The 19,929-nt window shown below is 38.0% G+C and overlaps 1 protein-coding gene across 2 annotated transcripts in view; it reads right to left on the bottom strand.

Annotated features, from left to right (window-relative positions):
• The window catches only part of TENM3 (teneurin transmembrane protein 3), a 419,680-nt gene that overhangs the window by 109,617 nt on the left and 290,134 nt on the right, over positions 1-19,929 (bottom strand). For both annotated transcript variants that reach the window (XM_058837712.1, XM_058837711.1), the window contains exon 9: positions 11,638-11,876. In XM_058837712.1, coding sequence (XP_058693695.1) covers positions 11,638-11,876 — 239 coding nt within the window. The remainder of the gene's footprint in view (positions 1-11,637; positions 11,877-19,929) is intronic.

The raw sequence follows: 19,929 nt of genomic DNA, 5'->3' as shown, positions 1-19,929 counted from the left end.
TGCCTCTCATTCTATAACTCTTTCCTTTCCTTCCTTAAACTTGCTTTCTAGAAAAGAGTCAAGGCTCCTGTTTTTTTTATCTATTCTAGGTTTTTTTTTTTTTCACAACTCCAACCGAAGTCTTGCTTTGTCCTTCAGATCACACCCCCACAGCATTAAGAGGAGCAATGACAATGAAATGTCTCAAAATTAATTGGAAACACCTTTCTTAGATAAGAGCACTGATGAAGTGATCCAACCATTTTTATAGTTCAAAAGCTTTATTTATTACAGAGAAACCAACCACCCCAAACTCTAACCCAACAAAACCACCACAAATCGCTTGAAGGATATAATTAAGTGGTACTATATGATCATGCATAGCCTATTTGCATGTTGATGGCACAGAGAAGAGCAGTCTGATGAAAAGATTTATGAACCAAAGGAAAAAGAAACAGGGGCCAATTAATGCAATGTTCAAAGGACACACCGAGCTGGGAGTTTATACTATATAGTGAAACACTTGTGTTGCTTATTTTCATCTCATGACTGGCTAAAAAGATCAAAGCTTTTTTTATTCCATATTAAGAATGACAGAATATTACAGCAAACATGCAATAAGGATAAATGTAATAAGCTTTAATAAAAGATGATAATAAGGCTTGATAAGAACTTTTGGAATGTCACCAAATCTGAAATGTAAGATGAAAGCATCTGCGTGTAGAGATTGTAGTATGTTATTTGGAACCCCATGGAGCTAAACTGTGATTAGAACTCCATATTTTTCCATAAATTAGCTTTTGTTTTGAATTTCCTGCTGAGATCATATGCAAGTTGATTGAACGTGCAAGTCAATATATAGGTTTTCTAATCCTTTGCTGTTTTTTAGGCTTCATGATATCACAATTACCGCAGTCCACTTGTAGATCAAAGGTATATGACTGAGGCCAAAAGAAAATAACCTATAACCTCTTTTCTTCATGGTGATTTAGACCTCTACATGGTAATTACCATTCACCTACCCGAACCATTTAATTATGTAGATGCATAAGCCAACCACTGCATGCAGATCAACTTGCAAGCCCACAGAATTTCCACTTGAATCCATATTAAAAAACAGAATAGACATGCTGAGTTCACCTTCAAGACAACCTTTTTTACACAACTCTACCTTACCTCAACACCTCCAGTGTAAATTTGTAAGCCACTAGGTATGTGCATAAGCAAATAATCGTATGCAAATCCTTGGTTCAAAACCCCAAGGTTTACAACAGCTCAGTCATCCTCTTATTGAAATATCACCATCACTCTAGGGACTGGCTATTAGATAGGGCATCTTTTATTACAGCATCATTAATATGTTTTATGTGCATTGGAATAATGTACCATGTTCCCCCACTAGAGTGAAATGTGTTTTTTATTAAACCATTCCTATAAGCAAAGTTACACTGTAGGTACAGGAAAAATACTACCAACAGAAAAAATAATTTACCATATATGATTTATGAAAGGAAACTGCGACATAAAGACAAACTGACTGTTAATTGTTTGTAAAGCTAGTGAATTGCTTTCAAGACAGTTTGTAAACCACTTCATATTTTGTATCAGTTATCTAAGCCTTGGAAAAAACAAGTTAGGATTACAGTTTCACATTGATTTTTTTTCCCCTTTAAAGTTAAATCAGCCACAATACTGCACAGTAAAATCTTACAGGTGATATTAAGAATAGCCAGCCTTGGCTCTACAGTAACGGTCACTTACAGAATTGATAGAGAAAACCAACTACTCCTTTTAATGTGTGAAAAGACATTGGATCAGTAATAAGGATGTGTTTTAAAATTGCCCTCTACTTTTGGCTACAGCTGAATTGAAATAGCAGTAAGGATTGCATCTCTCCTTTTCGAATTTCATTACCTCGACATGAGAATACTAACAGGAGGCAGGAATGAAGTAGCCAGAGAAATAATTAAAAACCTGGGAAATAATTTAAAAACATAAATAAGCGTGAAAGCTTAGCAGCATGTAAAGATTTGGAGTGTGTCAAATGAGGAGCCACTGTCCAGCAAAAATGCCTCAACAAAAAGGGGTGTGAGACTTGGCATTTCAAAGATGGAGAAGGTAAAACAACAGATAAGCTTGGAGCTTCTACAAGTGAAGATAAATTTATTGTACCCAGTTACTGTGTTACACCTCAGGAGATTCAGTGGTTAGTGGTAGGTTAACTCTATGCAGATGGATATTATTTTAGTTTTCAATGAGTACTACTGAAATAAAAATACTACTCTTCTTGTACCACAATAAAGGTAACTTAGAAGTATTCTTAAATTAAAAAACCCACAGGAATACCTATTTCTATACTTAAAGGTTTCTGGAACTAGCTAATTTTATAGAAATAGTAGAAGACACGCATTTGTGTGATCCTATTTTATCGAATGTTGTCAAACCCACTCTGGTTTTGTTTCATTGGTTTTATTATTGAGGAAAAATAAGCTTTTGAAATGCAAATGTCCATGTCATCTAAACAGTTGTAGCACATTCCTTTTTGCTCGATTGTAAAACTACAAATGCTGCTAAAGGTGACAGTTCCTAAGAGACAGTGGGCTTGGTGGTTTTTTTTTGGTGAATGGAGTTGTCTGAAATGGCATCAATTTCCTGTCTACTTCAGAGGACATCTAACTTTCATCCATAATTAATCCCTGCAATGGGGTAATTACATCCATATAAAACCCATGTGTTCTTGTGATCTCAGCCATAAATGTAATATCAAATGGTATTACTTAAAGCTATGTTGGACACATGTACTTGACCTTTTTATTCTATAGTGCTTGTGTATGGAGAGGTTTACCAAAATCTCATCTAGGTCAGACACTTTTAACAGAATGAATACTTTTAAAGCATTCAAAAAGAAATCAAGCAGTTCTCTTCACAGAAAAAAAACAAGAAAAGATTGTAGTTTACAGAAAAGATGCAATTTATACCAAAACGGCCAGCTTTAATACATGTATTGTAATTCAAATATCACAGCAGACAGCACATGTCTAAGACCTGGCTTCTTTTTTCACATGCATGAGTAAGAAATTAATTGAAACTATCAGCAAAGAAGAGAAGATTAATCCTATGTCCACAACAGCTCAAGTAATCATCCAAGCAAATATCTGCTTTGCAAAATCTCTTAAACATAAGCATTCATTTGAAGTATTACACATGTTTGCCTACTACTAAAATACACTACATGTTTACCTGGACTGATAACATACAAAGAACACCTCTTAAACTACTCTAAGCTTCCTCTTTATCGAAAAACAGTGCATTTTAACTGAGTATCTCGTTAGTCTGAAAAAATTGCTAATATTTGGGAGTCTGTCAGAAGACTATAGGATGAGTGCAGAAGAACACAAATCTCTACAAAACTTGTTTGGAAGAGACTTGTAGAATTTTCCTGAAAGCAGCATCCAGATTTTGAAAAAAAACCATCATACTGCTTCATGATATGACATGTGGGATTTATGGGCAATGACATCACCATGTCATCTTGCAGATTATTACTACACCTCTTATATTGCCAGAACTACTGAGTTTCAATTTTCTCCACTGGGCAAAAGTGCAAGGGTGACAGGACCCTTGCCAAAAAGCTTGTGGTAAATCTTAATTTGCATACAAGCCTTTGGAGCAGAGGTGTGCCTTGACAGATTAACTTTTTTAATCCCTTGAAATCTTGTCAAGTTTCTTTTAACCTCCTGATTGTCAGTTATATGTTCCTACATCCTTTCATGTGAGGATTATCTTCCTCAATGAACATTTTATTCTCAGTGCCACTAACAATAATAGCAAGTGACATCCACAACACCAATCAAGTACGAATTCCCTGCACTCCTGAAATAGTAATATGCTTTGCACTTAATCTGGAACACAGCTACAAGATCTTTGCTTTAAAAACATCAGCCAAAGGCATTATCCACCATGGTATTCTTGAAAGAGACAAGAAAGTATATTTCATGTTTATGCTTCAAGACATAGATGTTTAGATTTTGTACTATTTCAAAAAGGATGTTAAAAACACCTTCATCGCAATAAAGTGGTAAGGCACAACAACTTCATTTTCAGACTAGTCATTCTATCTCTGTCTCCCAGTCTTGAAAGAAAGAATGCGGTGAATGTAAGAAATTACATTATTATTTACAAAATATTCCCACTCTAAGGAAGTCAAATTAATTCATCACCAATGCTGTAAACATTATATGAAACTCACAGATATCTAAAATTCATACCTTTGGGATACCAAGGAAAATAATTTGATCACATGTTAGAGCTGAAAACCTCTGTAATGCACAAAGTCGTGGAAGTATGCAACATGTGGCACTGGTGTCTAAAACAAGCAGGCAGATTTTGCCAGGTGCAGAGCAGAGCCACACGTGCTGGGAAGGCAGACCCCTACACATGGCACTGCCATCAGGGGCAGCCAGATTCTGGCTGCTCCTGACACTCACTGCTAAGAGAGATCTGGAAATGTTCCTTCGGGACAGAAGAGAGACATCACCGTGTGCCTATTCCAGAACTTCTTAATTTGAGAGTCAGCTACTTACAATCCCACCAAGCTTTAATTTTGCAAAAAATAGACAAGGAACATTGCTGCTGCCTCTAAATACACTAGACACATGAAACCTTCCCTAAAAGCCTCACAGATTGTTAAAATGAGTAGCGAGTCTACACTTTGCAAAAAGTGATGTACTTTCAACAGTGCTGGAGACACTGGCTGTCTTCACAAATCCAGATATAGGCACACAATGAGGGAGAACGTGAGAATATCAATGTGGTTCTGCTAAGCGCATGGTGTGATCAGACAATGCTAAAGAGCCGTGCTTAGATAGCTGGCATGCTTTCTCAGAAAGGTTTACATAAGGGAAGTTTCCCTGCTGTAGATTTTTGCATGGTAGTTTGAATACATTGTGATAGGTAGATTGGGTAAACTGTAAAATCTCAATAGCACTTCCTTCAAATGATGACAACAGATCAAAGGGAAAACTTTTATTTTTAAAGAATCAGATATATAAATATATTAGTTTACCTCATGGCTTTGTTTTGTTGGAAAAAACAAATGGGCTGAGAGCATAAACCTAGCTAACTGTAAAAATCTGCCACATATCTGTAGACAGGGACCATATTTCCAACCTACACACCTCAGTGAAGCTCCAGACATGGCTAAGGTCCCAGCAAAACTGAGTGAAGCAGACAGAAATGGGAAGAGAATGAAGAAAGCCAAAAGTTCTTGATGAAACTCTCAGTGACAACAGCATTACATTGCTCAAAATTAAATGTATGTCAAAAAGAAAAATAGTTTCTATAAACACATAATGAAAGGTAAAGTGATTAATGGCAATTAAACCATATTCTCCCTCACGCCTGTTAATTACAATACCTATGCTGGGTATTGTAATAAAAATTCCATTAAAATGGCATTATCAATTAAGTTGTTTTCCTTATTCCTGGCAGTAACTGAGCTTTACAAACAGCAGAATAATGTTAACTTGGCATTGCAATAAAAAAGAAATATTATATTGTTTTTTACTGATAAAGTAAAATACATTCTTAGGTATATTTAGTCATTGCTTTAGTCACAAAATTCAGTTCTGTAATTGCCAAGGCTGTAAATCAATTGGTTTTGGGGAGAGTGGTTCTGCCCTACTATGACTTCTAACACTGAATCCAAAGGAAGGGCAGCTGGTCCTCCACAATCTGGGAAGAGATGTGAATGCCAGCAGCTGTCGCACTAAATCCTGAGTAATATGGGAGAACCACAGACAACAAACTCAGAAATAGCACTGAAGACATAGGAAATTAGCCTCAGCCTACAGAAACAGACATTTTAATAATTTTTTGCAATTACTTAAAACTCACCGCAGACAGTTACACACTATCTTTCACATTTTGCATGCTTCGGATGTGCCAGTCTCCTCTAATAATGAAACTTGTTTGCTATTTTTCCTAGACACTTCCTTCTTCTCTTTATACCTTAAAACCTCTAAAGTAGCTTTAGTCTCATGAAATTTTTGAGGTAACTCTGAAGACAGTTGTCCATTATTAGAAATGTACTAGCACATAATGTTCAGCTTATTTTTAATATTTTGGGATGATGATAAAACAGTAACATTTTTAGATAGACAAAAAGCATCAGTGCTTATTATAATAACTGCAGAATAAGTACAATGTAGCTATTTTTATATAGCATAGAAAACATGAATTATCTGTAATTATCAAGCATGGCTTTCCATCTAATATCTTTTCCATTCACATTTCATTTGAAATTTGCATTATGATTGTATGATCATCAGTGTCATAGCAGAACCCAAGTTTTTCTACTGTTTCCCATAGAATGAAGTATCAACTAAAATACATGTTTTCCCAGAAGATATTTCATCTGTTAAGTCTAAATGTTAGCTTTCTTTTCTGTCTGAAATGGATTTGTTGAAGTAGTAAGAAAGTACTGATAGATAAAGAAAGCAGTGATAAAAAATAACAAAGGCAATAGTGACAAAAATAATCATGTGGCCTTTTAAATTAAATTAAATTCATTTTTTCCTTTTTTTTTGTTTCTCTTCTTTTCCTACAGAAGAGAGGCCCTTCTGTTATCACTGACACATAAATACTTGCTTTATCACAACGGATAGCTGGCTGGTGTATATTTTTGTTCTGACCACTGACTGCTGAGATAAGGCTAACAAAATGAACAATCCCAAGTTACCCAAAGAATAAAATGCTCAATGATTTGAAAGTATGACAGGTTGTTGCGAAGCAGCCAGGACAGGAAGGGCCTGACTAAATAGCTCAGGTCCTATTGTGCATTCAAATGGTGTTTTATGTTCGTGGAAACTTATTTAGCAGACATAAGACAAAATTCATGACAGACGCCTACAATTTTTCAGTGTACAACTCTTCACACTTAGTTGACGGAATCTGGTATCGTGTAGTTCCAGCACTGACTGAAGAACTGAACTGCTCCCCAATTCATTTGCATGTACAGTGAAAATGGCAGTAATTTCTTGTATCGATTTAGACAATGTCAAGACAGTGCCATTGGCAATGGAGAATCAATCGCTAGAGCAGCTCCTGGGAAAGAAAGAGGGGCTCTGAGGTCCCCAAATTCTCATTAATTTCATCCATTAATTGCTGAATCCACACTACAGCAGAAATAATTAGTACAGTACAAATCAGTTTGTTAATACAGCTGGTCAGAGTCTGTGATATGTATCAACATATTGGAAACAACTACTGACTGGTTAGTACTTTATAATTACACAGTGGACTTTTCTGTTAGGAAAAAAATCACATCCAGAAGATCTTTGCCTTAGTAAAACCCAAGTAGACAAAGAAGATCACAAAACATGGAATTGAAGGACGGTGGTTACATATGAAACTTTGACTTGGTGCTCATTTTTGAACCAGGAGGTGCTGTTCAGAACTTTCCTTCAGAACTTTCCTTTTTTTCATTCATTCACTGCAAGTGATGGATGCTGAAGGAGGCAGTAAGCCATGGGGAAACAAAGGACTAAGTTCTGTTATCTCCACTTTGTAAAACTGAACTCTATGTCTGGCTTTCACATCGACTGTCTATACCAAGTTGGTTAAAACTGTTCATGTCTATAAAGAGGTCAAACAAAGGCAGCTTCGTTTTTCTTACCCTTTAATGGCTTATATTTAGTACTGTTCTTCCTAGTCTTCCAAACAGGGAAAAAAGATTCTAAAATCTTCATGTTGGGAAAAAAAGGTCACTTTTTTCCTTGGTTGTAAATCTGATTACACACAGATGTTAAGTAAATGATCAGCTTAAAGAAATTCTGTTGTTAACTTGATCCATAAATGAGGCAGTTTAAATTTTTTACTCCCCATTTTGTAATCCATTATTTCAGGGAGCTTTTTCTTGAAACTTTTACTTTAAACTAGAGCTATTTTTAATTCCTGTCTTCTATGTGTTGCTACACTATCTTTTGGTTCAGCACTTCCATGTTTCTGTTGATTTACTTCTTTATCAACCATTTAACAGTAGATGAAGCCTCTAAGCAAAGGACCAACATTTTCCACAACTCCCTTCTATTTCCTCTAAAACTTAGCAGGTCTAAGTGACAGGAATAGTAAGTTTAAATATTCTGTGCATTGCAGAATGGTTAAGACAGACCATGGGGGCTAGAAATGCAAGAATGCATGGGAAGACTTTCCTTTAGACTGAAAATAACATTTTCAATTCCTTGTGATCCCCAAGACTGCATTAAGTGGCTTTAGAGTGTAGTGTTTGCTCTGGTCTCTACCCATGCTGACACTCTCTGCTCTCACCTCATCTTTGCAGACTTTGTAAACGTAGGAGTCTTTCCTGTCAGAGTGATTGAAGAAGTGCAAGACGTACCAGACTTGATACAGCTCCTTCCTCTGGCTGGGCTAATTGACGGAGCAGTAATTGACTGAGCAGCTCTACAAAGGCAGACATGAAGTCTAGCAAACTGTCTCTTCTGCCTTATGTTGCCTAAGCAGAGGCAGCGAGATCTCAAGTCACTTTCTCTACCCCATACTCACTGTAACTAAAATAAGCCTGGGCATGACATGTTCATCTCTTGGCAATTCTGAGACGGGCTGGGTTACACCACTACTCACTGGAGAGTGGTCTATTAGTCCTTCAGGCTGCAGCTGCCACAGTCACACAGTGGACATCAGCCACACCTTATCCACATGTACTGGCCTATTTTGCTGCAATCATTCTGCAAAACAGGTGATTTCCCAGCTCTTGACAGTGATACTTCACACTGAATTCCTTCTTTCCTTGTAGCAAATGCTACAAGGTGGTAGCATTTTCACACTTGTGGCAACGTATCTCTGTGAAGTTCAAAACATATCTCAAACTCGCTATACAAAGGTGACATGTCACCTCAGCTGCTGTAAACTTCATCAGAGGTGCCAGGCCACTGTATTGGAGGCATGTCACAGGGTGCTAGGTCACACAATTCTGCAATCCTTCCGTTCTTTTTATGCTACAACCAATTTCCTACTTAGTCATTTCCCTTTCACACCTATGTTATGAAATGTGTCCCCTCCGAAGACAGGCTAAAAGTGAGCTGGGGTTGTTCAGCCTGAAGAAGAGAAGGCTCTGGGGAACCTTCTATTACAGCAGCCTTCTATTACCTAAAGGGGACCTGAAAGAGACCTGGAGAGGGACTTCTCACAAAGACAGGAAAAAGGAGAATGGCTTTAATTGAAATAGGATATTTCATATTACATGAGATATTAGGAAGAAATTCTTTCCTGTGAGGTAGTTGGACCATAGAACAGGTTGCCCAGAGAAGTTGTGAATGCCCCATCCCTGGATATATTCAAGGTCAGGCTGTATGGTGCTTTGAGCAACCTGGTCTAGCACAAGGTGTCCTTGTCCATGCCAGGGGGTTTGCAACTAATATCTGTTCCAACCCAAGCCATTCTATGAAATAGGTAACTAAGATGGAGTGCTTCTATCTTACATTAAAGATTTTTACTGATATATACTTGGGTGCCCTATTAAAAGGGGGATATATCTGATATTACATCTGCAGAGATGGGAAAACCACATATATGAATGAGTGTAATCCATTCGTGATTTTATGGACACGAAGTTCTCTAGAGAGCATCTCTGAGTGCTGAATTTTACATTTAGATTGCTGAGTTAGCTGAAATATGCGCAATATCACCAGTAGGCACTGTGCTCCCTATTGACTGTGGGCAGAGGAAGGCTGTTGTGCATTGTTTATTTCAGCTAGGATGTGAGCTGGCGTGCACCCATGAAATGTTGTACAGCTATCTTTTCTTTACAGGGTATGTGAATAAATGATGTGTGGAGCTTTCAGCTCTTGCTCACTGGAAAGCTCAGTTCTTTTTCCCAAATACAGAAATAGAGGTGCATTAGACATGCTTATATTTCTTAATGTGCCTGTGGGAGAAATAATCCGGTACAGCTATCTTCCTGTGCCCCTCAGATTCATAAGTAATCTGGCTCTTTGGGGCTAGCAAAGTGTAGAGCTCAGCTCACAATCAGGTCTCCAGTGTTTTACTATATATATGGCTGTTTTTCCTGGCTTCTGACAGTGATACTTCATGCTGAATTTTTTCTTTCATATTTATGCATTTATGTAGTAGTAGTAGTTTACTTCTGGTGATTTATGAGGCAATATTACAGCGACCGAGCACAATTAATGTGTTTTATAAGTGGGATTATTTCAATCCCACTTAAAAAAAAGATTTCGTGTCAAAACTTAACTCTAAACCACACCCTAAACTCCTTGCACATTCACACAAAATAACCACAAATCCAAAGATTGAAGGAGGCTGAAGAGCAGTGGCAAGGCCTACATTAGCATATATGTCTTTTGCTCTTTGGGGCTGGCAGCTGAGGTGGAAAGGGTGCTCAGGGGGCTCAGCTTTGCTGGGTCAGAGGGGAATTTCTCCAGCTACTCAGCAACCCAGTTTCTTGCATTGTTCACAGGAGTTTCAACTAGTAAGATCTACAAAGGCTCTGTAGAGCTTGTGCTGTGTCTTGCATTGAAATGCAACAAGATTGTTTGAAGAACAACGATGAAGATTTAAGGATCTTAAGGCCCTCTAGGCTCTGATATAAATTAACACTGATTTTAAAAAGAGGGAAGGAAAGAGACATTGACTCTGTTTTCTTTCCTCCACTCCTCAAGACTTAAAACTTGTGTGCAGCCAATAACAAAAACCAGACCATTATACTTCTATTTTCATAACTGTGGTGACCTAAACTTCTAATTAACAAGTCATTTAAAAGAAAGTATTTGAAGATCATTTATGGACTCAGGCATGAAAAAATCTATTCTGGACAAAGATGCAAAGGAAGTTCGGAGTGCAAAATGATCCTGTTCTGTTCCCTTATTAAAGTCAAGGACATTTTCTCATGGCCAAGCAGTGCTCCTATTAACTGCCTAAAACTCAAATTATATAATATTTATAGTGAACATTTACAAAAATAATTAAGGAGATGAAAAAAATGAAGGAAATCTTCTAAAATAAAATTTGGAAAATGGAATTCAACAAACAAATAGAGAAAAGTTAATTAATTAATAAATAAAAGTAAATGAATTAATAATTAAAAGTGAACAACCCACAAGAGAGGAAGAAGTCTACATCTTCTCTGCATGTTGTCCTTTTAGACAATTATTTTCCCTATTTCATAATCAAACAACTGTATTAGACTTCTGCTCCAGCTCTATACACAAAAATACATGTATGTAATGATGAAATAAGTGATGGTTAGCATTTCAAAAGATTGTATAAGCAATATTTCAGCAAATTGAGACTAAAAGAGTTTCAAAGATATCCTACAAGTTGTATTCACATCATGGAATTTTTACATGCCTATATTTTACACATACTTTCAGAAGAACTTGACCCCACATAATTTAATTGTAGTTCAAATACTTCTTCAAAGTTAATTCACTGACCTTCAAGCTACAGAATGCTTGCAAAATAGTCAAATTTTCTAATTTCTCTAAATAGAGTTTTTATTAAACCCTTGTGGCTTTTACTGTTACCAACGACTTTGCTAGTTAAAGGTTAGTATGTCACAGTTCGTATACAATCCATCAGACACCACTGTTCATAGTGACAATTATAAAAAATGGGACTCACCTATAAAGTAGGACAGCAGTATTGCCAGCAGCACTGAGACCCCTACAGCACAGAGTGCAGTACATTTCCAGCTACAGTACTTCGAAGACTTCTTGAATTTAAAAGCACTTCTGGATAGAGTGTTCCTAGGTAGTGGCCGAGTAGGAGGGGAATAAACAGAGCCGGATGCCATTGTGTACCCTGGCGTTGCAGTACTGAACAGTGGTGTGGTCCCTGTTCCTGTTTTGAATAGGAAATGCCTGTGAAAGAAAGAGCATATGGTAAAGTATAAAAGTAAATAAAGCTGGAGCACAGGCAATCATAATTCTTGTTTGATGTTGCCTATTTATCAAATAGCTAACAACATCCCATCTACAAAGGGTCATAGAAACAATAACTTGTCATGACACTCACACATGACACACACACTTTCCCTTTAAGTAAAGACCAAAGCCCCCCAAACATTAATAATACACTGGTATCCAGACAGGAAACAGAACTACCCAAAATACAGTGTAGCAGGGAGGAAGTCTCTCACAGTTTATCCAACAAGTAGGGACAGGCTTTCTGCTGCTGTTTATTTGTGTTGGCTTCTGCAACAGACTATAGGGAACTCCATTAAAAAGTCAATAATGAGCAATGTGACTGCAGCCCACACTACTTATCACAGCTTTCCTAGGTTAAGTACAAGGAAAACAGTAATCTCTCAGTTACAAACTTTTGGCAAGTTTTCCAAAAATAGTCAGTTAAAAATATTTTTGAGTGTGTCCTAAGTACTCAGTTAACTAATTCACATCAACGCGCACATAATCCTACCATAAAAAGATCTGATTATGGATACAAGCAGCTAGTTACAGCCCAGGAGAAGTACTCTAAAGAAATATATTTACTAAGTGTTCAAGAAGACCAAAAACCAGCAACAGATATGAAAAGCAAAGTCCAAGTTCAGACACACTGTGAGTTACCAGTTTATTTTTTCAATTAAAATCTCCAAAGGAAATATTACTCTTTGAGCTTCTATATGACAGAATCCCTTAATTTCAGTTCATGCAATCATAATTACTTTGAAAGAGCCTCTAAAAATGGCACATTCCACCTGGAGTTTTTCTCCAGATGCACACAGGCAAGTCAATGAACAACAAAAACCTCATCCAAAGAAAAGGTCTCGGCACCAGAGGTTTCCCACCAATTTGTTATGTTGGCAACTCTGTAGCACATAGCTTGCCCTCACATAATTACGCCGAGGAAAATGAATACATTATATCTAAAAATGGCAAGAAACCATACTGTGGAGACTTTGAACTTACCAACCCACAGCTAAACCGAACCAGAAAGCTGTTTGGGTTTTGTCATAGCTAAGAGACACTCATGAACTGCTGATACACATGTCCTCCTGAAGGTATGTGCATGCCTACACTGTATTTGCCTCCTCCCTGTCACTTATACAGCAAGGCTCAGAGGATCCAGCACCAACTGAGCCAGCTGTGCAGGGAAAAGCCTTTCTAGTTACTCCACGTGGCAGTGTGAACTGCTTCTTAGCTGATAGGACTTTGATTCTCTGGGGCACATGCTCAACTTCTTGCATAGTAATGGACCAATTTACATTGTAGAGACACCAGAAATTAATTTGCCCCACTGCAGCCTGAGAAACATACCAGCAGTTGATAAACAAGATTTGTTGTTTACAGGTGATTTTGCTATGGGAGGTAAATGGATGAATTAGAGCATCTTGGCATAGACCCTCTACTTGAAAATATTTGCATTACAAACGTGATTCCGTGAAATATTTTACATAGGTTACCTCATTCTGAACAGCATTAAACTTGATGGCAGCAACAACAGAAGGTTATGTACTAAATCTACTGGTGCACAACAGCGCACCCCAAATTTGTTTTGGCTTCTGAGCTCAGAGTATAATCAATAATCTCAAAAGACAAAGCCCTGGTAGCTTAAATCCTGTCTAAGAAGGTACTTCATTACAAGTTGTGACATTTTCAATGTAGCAAACACCAAAATAATAACTAGCCCTATGTAAAAATGTTTACAACAGCATTACTTTGATTGCACAGATTCACAGAATCATGTAAATTCATTAAGTCCTGGTAAGTGCCTTATCCACTTGACCTTTATTGCTCTTTCATTCCTGGATACATGTGGTAAATGCTATGTCCAGGTATATTTCACCGACAGATCTCAAAATCCCACCAAACACAAAGGTAGCTGTTTCCCTTTCCATGTGCAATGTGTACTGTTTTGGGGAACAGAAGGAAAGCCATACAGTAGATACAACAATACTCTTCGCATACATCAGCTTCCTGTTAAAAATAAGAAGCTGCCTGACCAGCCTGCAATTTTCACATCCTCCTTCTCCTGCTGTTAGACTCAACAGACTAAAAATGGGAATTGGCATTATATGAGCACTTGACTAGAACTCCAATATACTTTAAGTTTTAAGAAAATAGTGCAATAAAACAGTCTGCCACTGCTATTTTCCTTTTTTAATTTTCTCTGAGAAAGTGAGAATTGATGTTGGCTTTGGTAGACCACAGACTACTAGAAACTAATCCAATACTCTCAAAGCCTTTGAGGAGTTAATCCCATGGATAAACTTGAGAGATGACAGGGATGGTGTGAACTGTCGTAACTGACAGTCCACCTCAGGCATCAAGGTAATGAAAGAAAATTGTAACTTTTATATGTGAATCTTAGAAAAATAGGTTGGAAATGACCCTTAAGATCATTGAGTCCAACCATTAACTCAGCACTGCCAAGTCCACCATTAAGCCATGTTCCTAAATGTCACATCAACATATTTTGTAAATACCTGGAAAGATTATGACTCAACCACTTCCCTGGGCAGAGTATTCTGATGCTTGACAACCCTTTCAAGGAACAAGTTTTACCTAATCCAATCTAAACCTCCTCTAGTGCAACTTGAAGCCATTTCTTCTTGTCCTGTGGCTTGTTACTTGTGAGAACAACCCCCACCTGGCTACAACCTCCTTTCAGTTGGTTACTGAAAGCGGTAAGACACGCTCCCCCCCACCCCCCCCAAGCCTCCTTTTCTCCAGGCTAAACAACCTCAGCTTCCTCAGCTGCTCCTCATGAGGCTTGTGCTCCAGACCCTTCACCAGCTTCGCTGCCCTTCTCTGGACCCACTCCAGCACTTCAGTGTCCTTCCTGAACAGGGAATCAGAACTGGAGAGCAGGACTCTGTCGCTTTATTGGGAATGGCAAAAAGCACAACACAGACTCTCTTGTGCGTTGAACAGGAGAGCAAGGTTTATTACCTCAGATCTTCTTTTATAGACCAATATGTGAAAGTACAGAAAGGTAAAACCCTTACTGGTTAGTGAACTAACACATCACCATCATTGGTTCACCACCCCTTGACCTTCTCTTGCAAGAAAACAAGAAACTGACCAACAGCACCTGCAAGGCTGTCTTCTATCTCTGAGGATTGTTTTAATTCCTCCTTATGATTTCCCAGGCCACTTTCTCAGGTGAGACAGAAATTTATGTGGCCTGCTTTTCCACAGGCACTGTGCTCCCTGCTTTTGTTCATATTTAACATCCATAGGAGTCGAGATGTGGCCTCATCAGTGCTGAGTACAGATGGAAGATTCTTTCCTACTCCTGCTGCCACGCTATTTTTGATACAGGCCAGGAAGCCACTGGCCATCTTGGCCAGCTGGGCACACTGCTGAATCATGATCAGCTGTAAACCAGCACTTCCAGGGCTTTTCTGCAAGGCAGCTTTCCAGCCACTCTTTCCCCCTCCCAGTAGCGCTGCAGGAGGTTTTTGTGACAGAAGTGCAGAACCCAGCACTTGGCCTTATTTGACCTTATAGAGTAGGCTTTGGCCCATTGATCCAGCCTGTCCAGATCCCTCTGTGGAACCTTTTGCCCTCCAGCAGATCAACACTCTCATCCAGCTTGGTGTCTCTGTGAACTTGCTGAGGGTGCACTTAACCTCCCCATTAATTGACTGAAGATTGATAAAGATTGTTGAGAACAGACAAAGCATCATCAGCTGGGGAAGACAGGTGATTATTCCGCTCTGCACTGCTGGGGCCTCGCCTTCAATACTGTGGTACAGTTTTGGGCACCACAATATAAGAAGCTTATAAAGCTATTAGAGAGTGTCCAAAGAAGGGCCATGAGGATGTTAAAGGGCTTTGAGAGGAAGCTGTATGAGGAGCAACTGAGGCCACTTGGCTTGTTCAGCCTGGAAAAGGGGTGACTGAGGGGAAACCTCATCACAGTCTACAATTTCCTCGTGAGTTGAAGAGGAGGGTCAGGCACTGATCTTTTCTCTGGTGATCAGTGACAGGACCCAAGGGATTGGCCTGATGCTGTGTCAGAGGAGGTTTAGGCTGGGTATTAGAAAAAGATTCTTCACCCAGAGGGTGGTTGGACACAGGAACAGGCTCCCCAGGGAAGAGGTCACACCACCAAACCTGACAGTCCAGAAAGTGTTCAGACAACACTTTTGGACACATGGTATGACTCTTGGGCCTGTCCTGTGCAGGGCCAGGAATTGAACTTGATTATCTTCGTGGGCCCCTTCCAACTCAGCTTATTCTGTGATTCTGGGAAATTAAACAGGACTGGTCCCAGTACTTAGTCATTGGGAACACCACTTGTGACTGGCCACCAGGTGGATCTAACTCCACTCACCACCCTCTGGACCTGGCCATTCAGCCACTTTTCTACCCAGTAAAGAGTGCACCTTTCCATGGCATGATCAGCCAGTTACACAGCATGCTGTAGGAATTCAGGAATGTGTTGTCTTAGGCAGCACACAGCACAGCTCCTCACTTTAAGCTATTCTCCTTTACTTTGAATTCCCATGAATACAATGCCAGAGTGGTTGCACTGTCTGGCTGAACGCTGAGGGAAAAAAAATGACAGAAAAGTCAGTCTGGCATCTTCACGTGGGTTAAGAAAATTTGTTTAGATCTCTCTATTTCTAATGAGTGGAGTTACTAACAAAGTTGTCAGAGACTCTCCTGCTACATTAACTCCCAGTGCTAAGTATTTAAAGTGTAATGCTATCAGACTTGCACATCTTGTCTGCCTCACTGAGCCATGCCAAACTGTTCCTATGAGACTCTTAGAAGGATATGGTATCTGACAACAAATCTAGGCTGCTTCCAGATAATGCTGAAATTCTTATGCTCTTGAAATATAAGCCATTCACAAATGATTTTAATTATCTATATATCAATCTACCTTGTCTCTTCAAACTATGGAACTCAAATAGCTAATTTCTAAATCCTAAACTGTTTGCACTACTTGACCAGACACTGACTTACAGGAAATTACACCATATTTCATCTCATAGGGAGCTTATAGCATCTGCAATAGTATCTCTTCCCTTCAAAATTGATCACATAACATGCACTTGGCTAGATCTCCACGTAAGCAGCACTTTAAATATTTTATTAAGCTATGAGGTACAAAACTTCAGTGAATCATGTTAATATTTTACAAAACAAGCCAGTTCTGTATTATTAAATAAATCAATTCAACCTTTAAAGCAAATAATATTCTACTTTTACATTTCTTTAATATGTATTTCTGCCAACTTTTTCAATACACGTTACTATTAAAAAGTCAGCTAATCTTAATATTTTAAGTGGAAGTATTCAGTACCTAACAAATCTAAACTACAAAATACAAAGTTATATCATAAACTAATCTTTGGATGCAAAGACAGTTGGGAAGTACCCTTATTTCACAATGGTTTTGCCCTTACAAGAAAAGACAGAAATACAGCATCACAAACCACAAAGGTGTCAGCTCACAAAACAGAAGCATGTGAGTAAAAGTAAAATAATCATGTTTTTAATTTTACTCAGTACTCTTTAAGCACACCAAGTGTGTACCGGCTGACATGCAGACGGTTTTTTCCTTCTCACACTCGTGTGGGGAGAGGGCTCACAGCAAATCAGATTTTCTTTGTGCTGCCACTTCCTCTGTGGAAAATAAAACCAAAGCATTCTCCACTAAATTCAGTAAATAGGAAAACAGAAGGGGGAAAAGAAGTGATAAAAACTATCCTTCAGTTTGGAGAAATATCAAGTGAACTGAAAACTGTGTCTTTATAGAAATGGAGATAGACTATCAAAATATTCAAGGACAGTAAGACTCAGCCCAGAAGTCCAAGTACTTTTACTGTAAGATAGCCAGGTGTCGAGCAACAGAAAAGTGATTTAGAATAACTTTCTTCATGAAAGGATCTATGACAAGAACTTTTGACTGCAGTTTAGAAGAAAATGGATACTATGCATCAATGAATGCAATATTATATAAACACATCTGGAAAGCCCTAGACTCCAGATTGCCAGAAGCTGAGATATTATATAAATGAACTATCACCAAGCAAAAAGGAATAGTACGCATTACTTTATAAATAGACTGGTCTCAATTTGAATAGTTATTGCATAATTTTAACATTCCTAACGTAATTTTCACATTAGATACATGACTTTTTCAGCTTATGCTGAAATTGCTTCACCTTGCTAAAGAATAATTTCTATAATTTTGGGTATCGTGTATATAGAATGCTTTGCAATACTTGGAAGATGTAAAAAAGCCTACCTTATCATTTAAAAATATTTGGCAGCATTTTAGTTCTGTTTTAAATTATTTCATACAGTGCAACTCTGCCAATGGAGTGCTGACTTACAAAGCAAGTATGTCACACCGTATTAAAAGTCACACAGGACTTTCACTCATACTAAATATGGAATTGGGAGTAAGGCCCAGCAAAACTGTTCTGTACTTTGAGTACATCAGAATATGCATCATATTTTATCATCCTGTCAATGAGAATGAATGGCAGCTATTGTTATTTTGTGCAACATTATTATTTAGTTGATGTCTGCTATCAAAGAATAAAGGTCAATATTGCTAGGCCTTATTCATACAAGAGCTAAACACTTCTCATCTTAAGAGCTATAATACCACTGATCCAGAATAAAACTGTATTTAGAATATATGTGTTTAAAAATCCTAAATAATTTAATCCTAAATCTTTGGATCTTGTGTATCGTTGTACACTAACATCATCTGAAAAATATGGAGGAGAATAAATCTATTAATTTGATCATGTTTCTGAATAGAGAGATTCTGTTGTCATCAGTGAAAAATGTCTTAGTGCTACTGCACTACAGGTTTTCTTGCAGCCCTGTCTCCTATGCTGTTCTAAATGCAATGTTTGGTCAGTTCCATGATGATCCAGTTAGTGATACATGGCTCTTCTGATCCTTACAGCCCACTGCCAGAAGCCAACTGAGGAAGAACAGCTTTAACACTCAGAAGACTGCACTATAAAAGGCATCCAGTGTTAGAAATGATCTCTGGCCTGTACTTCTGATGGAGGTGTCTGTCTAAAAAGCAGTGTAAGGGGTAGGATTCCTGGAAGCATATGCAGAACAACAGGAAAGTCAGTTTATTCCAAAAATTGTGGAGAAAGAGGTAACTTGTTTGCTAGTGAATAGTTACAACAGCTTTGTAAAACTGTAACCAAATAAGTAGAAACAGGAATTACTGTAGTACGGTAGACCATCAAGAACTACACCCTGTCTGAATGTGGCCAGTAGAAAAGGAGGGAATGAATGCCTTCCAGTCTATTTATTCACTAATAGCTTGCTCTTTCTCTAAACAGTCCAAAACTCATGCTCTCACTGATGTCTTGTGGCATTTTGTTCTGCAGGCTAAACACGCACTATATCAAAATGTATTTTCTTCTATCAATTTCAATTTAAATTCAACGGATTATTTCCTTGTTCATGTATAATGAGTATGTACTGTTTGCCCCGCAGTACACAAAGACAAGTTTTTATAATACTACTGTTTGATTCACTTTATTTTTAGGGTAAAACACACAAAAGCATTAGGAACTAATTGCCTAAAGCAAAAAAGCAAAATTTAGGCTTTTTGTGGGTCAGGCAAAGGCAGCTATGGAGATGAGAAAAACTATGTTCAGATACCTGTTGTTTCAGTGCAGAATAAATCAAAACTGACATTGGGAAGTTGATGGAATGGAAAGTGACTTGAAGAAAGGTGAAAGAGGAAAGAAAAACTATCCTTAACATTTTTTTTGCATTTTTTTCTTTTACCTCAAGGTAGCAAAATATCCACATATATTTAGATATATCTGGGATGCTCTAGAATTTATTTCATGTAAACAAAAACTCCATTAATCTGTTTTATTTGATTCATCTCTTGCCCTTGCAATTTGAGAAAAACTCTGGACACAATAGCAATCAAGAGCAGAGGAGACCACTGTTGACTCAAAAGATC

This window comes from Poecile atricapillus, chromosome 4, assembly GCF_030490865.1.
Source record: "Poecile atricapillus isolate bPoeAtr1 chromosome 4, bPoeAtr1.hap1, whole genome shotgun sequence".
Classification (NCBI taxonomy): Eukaryota; Metazoa; Chordata; class Aves; order Passeriformes; family Paridae; genus Poecile; species Poecile atricapillus.
Note: the sequence above shows the minus strand (reverse complement) of the source record. Positions and strands in the feature narration are given on the sequence as shown.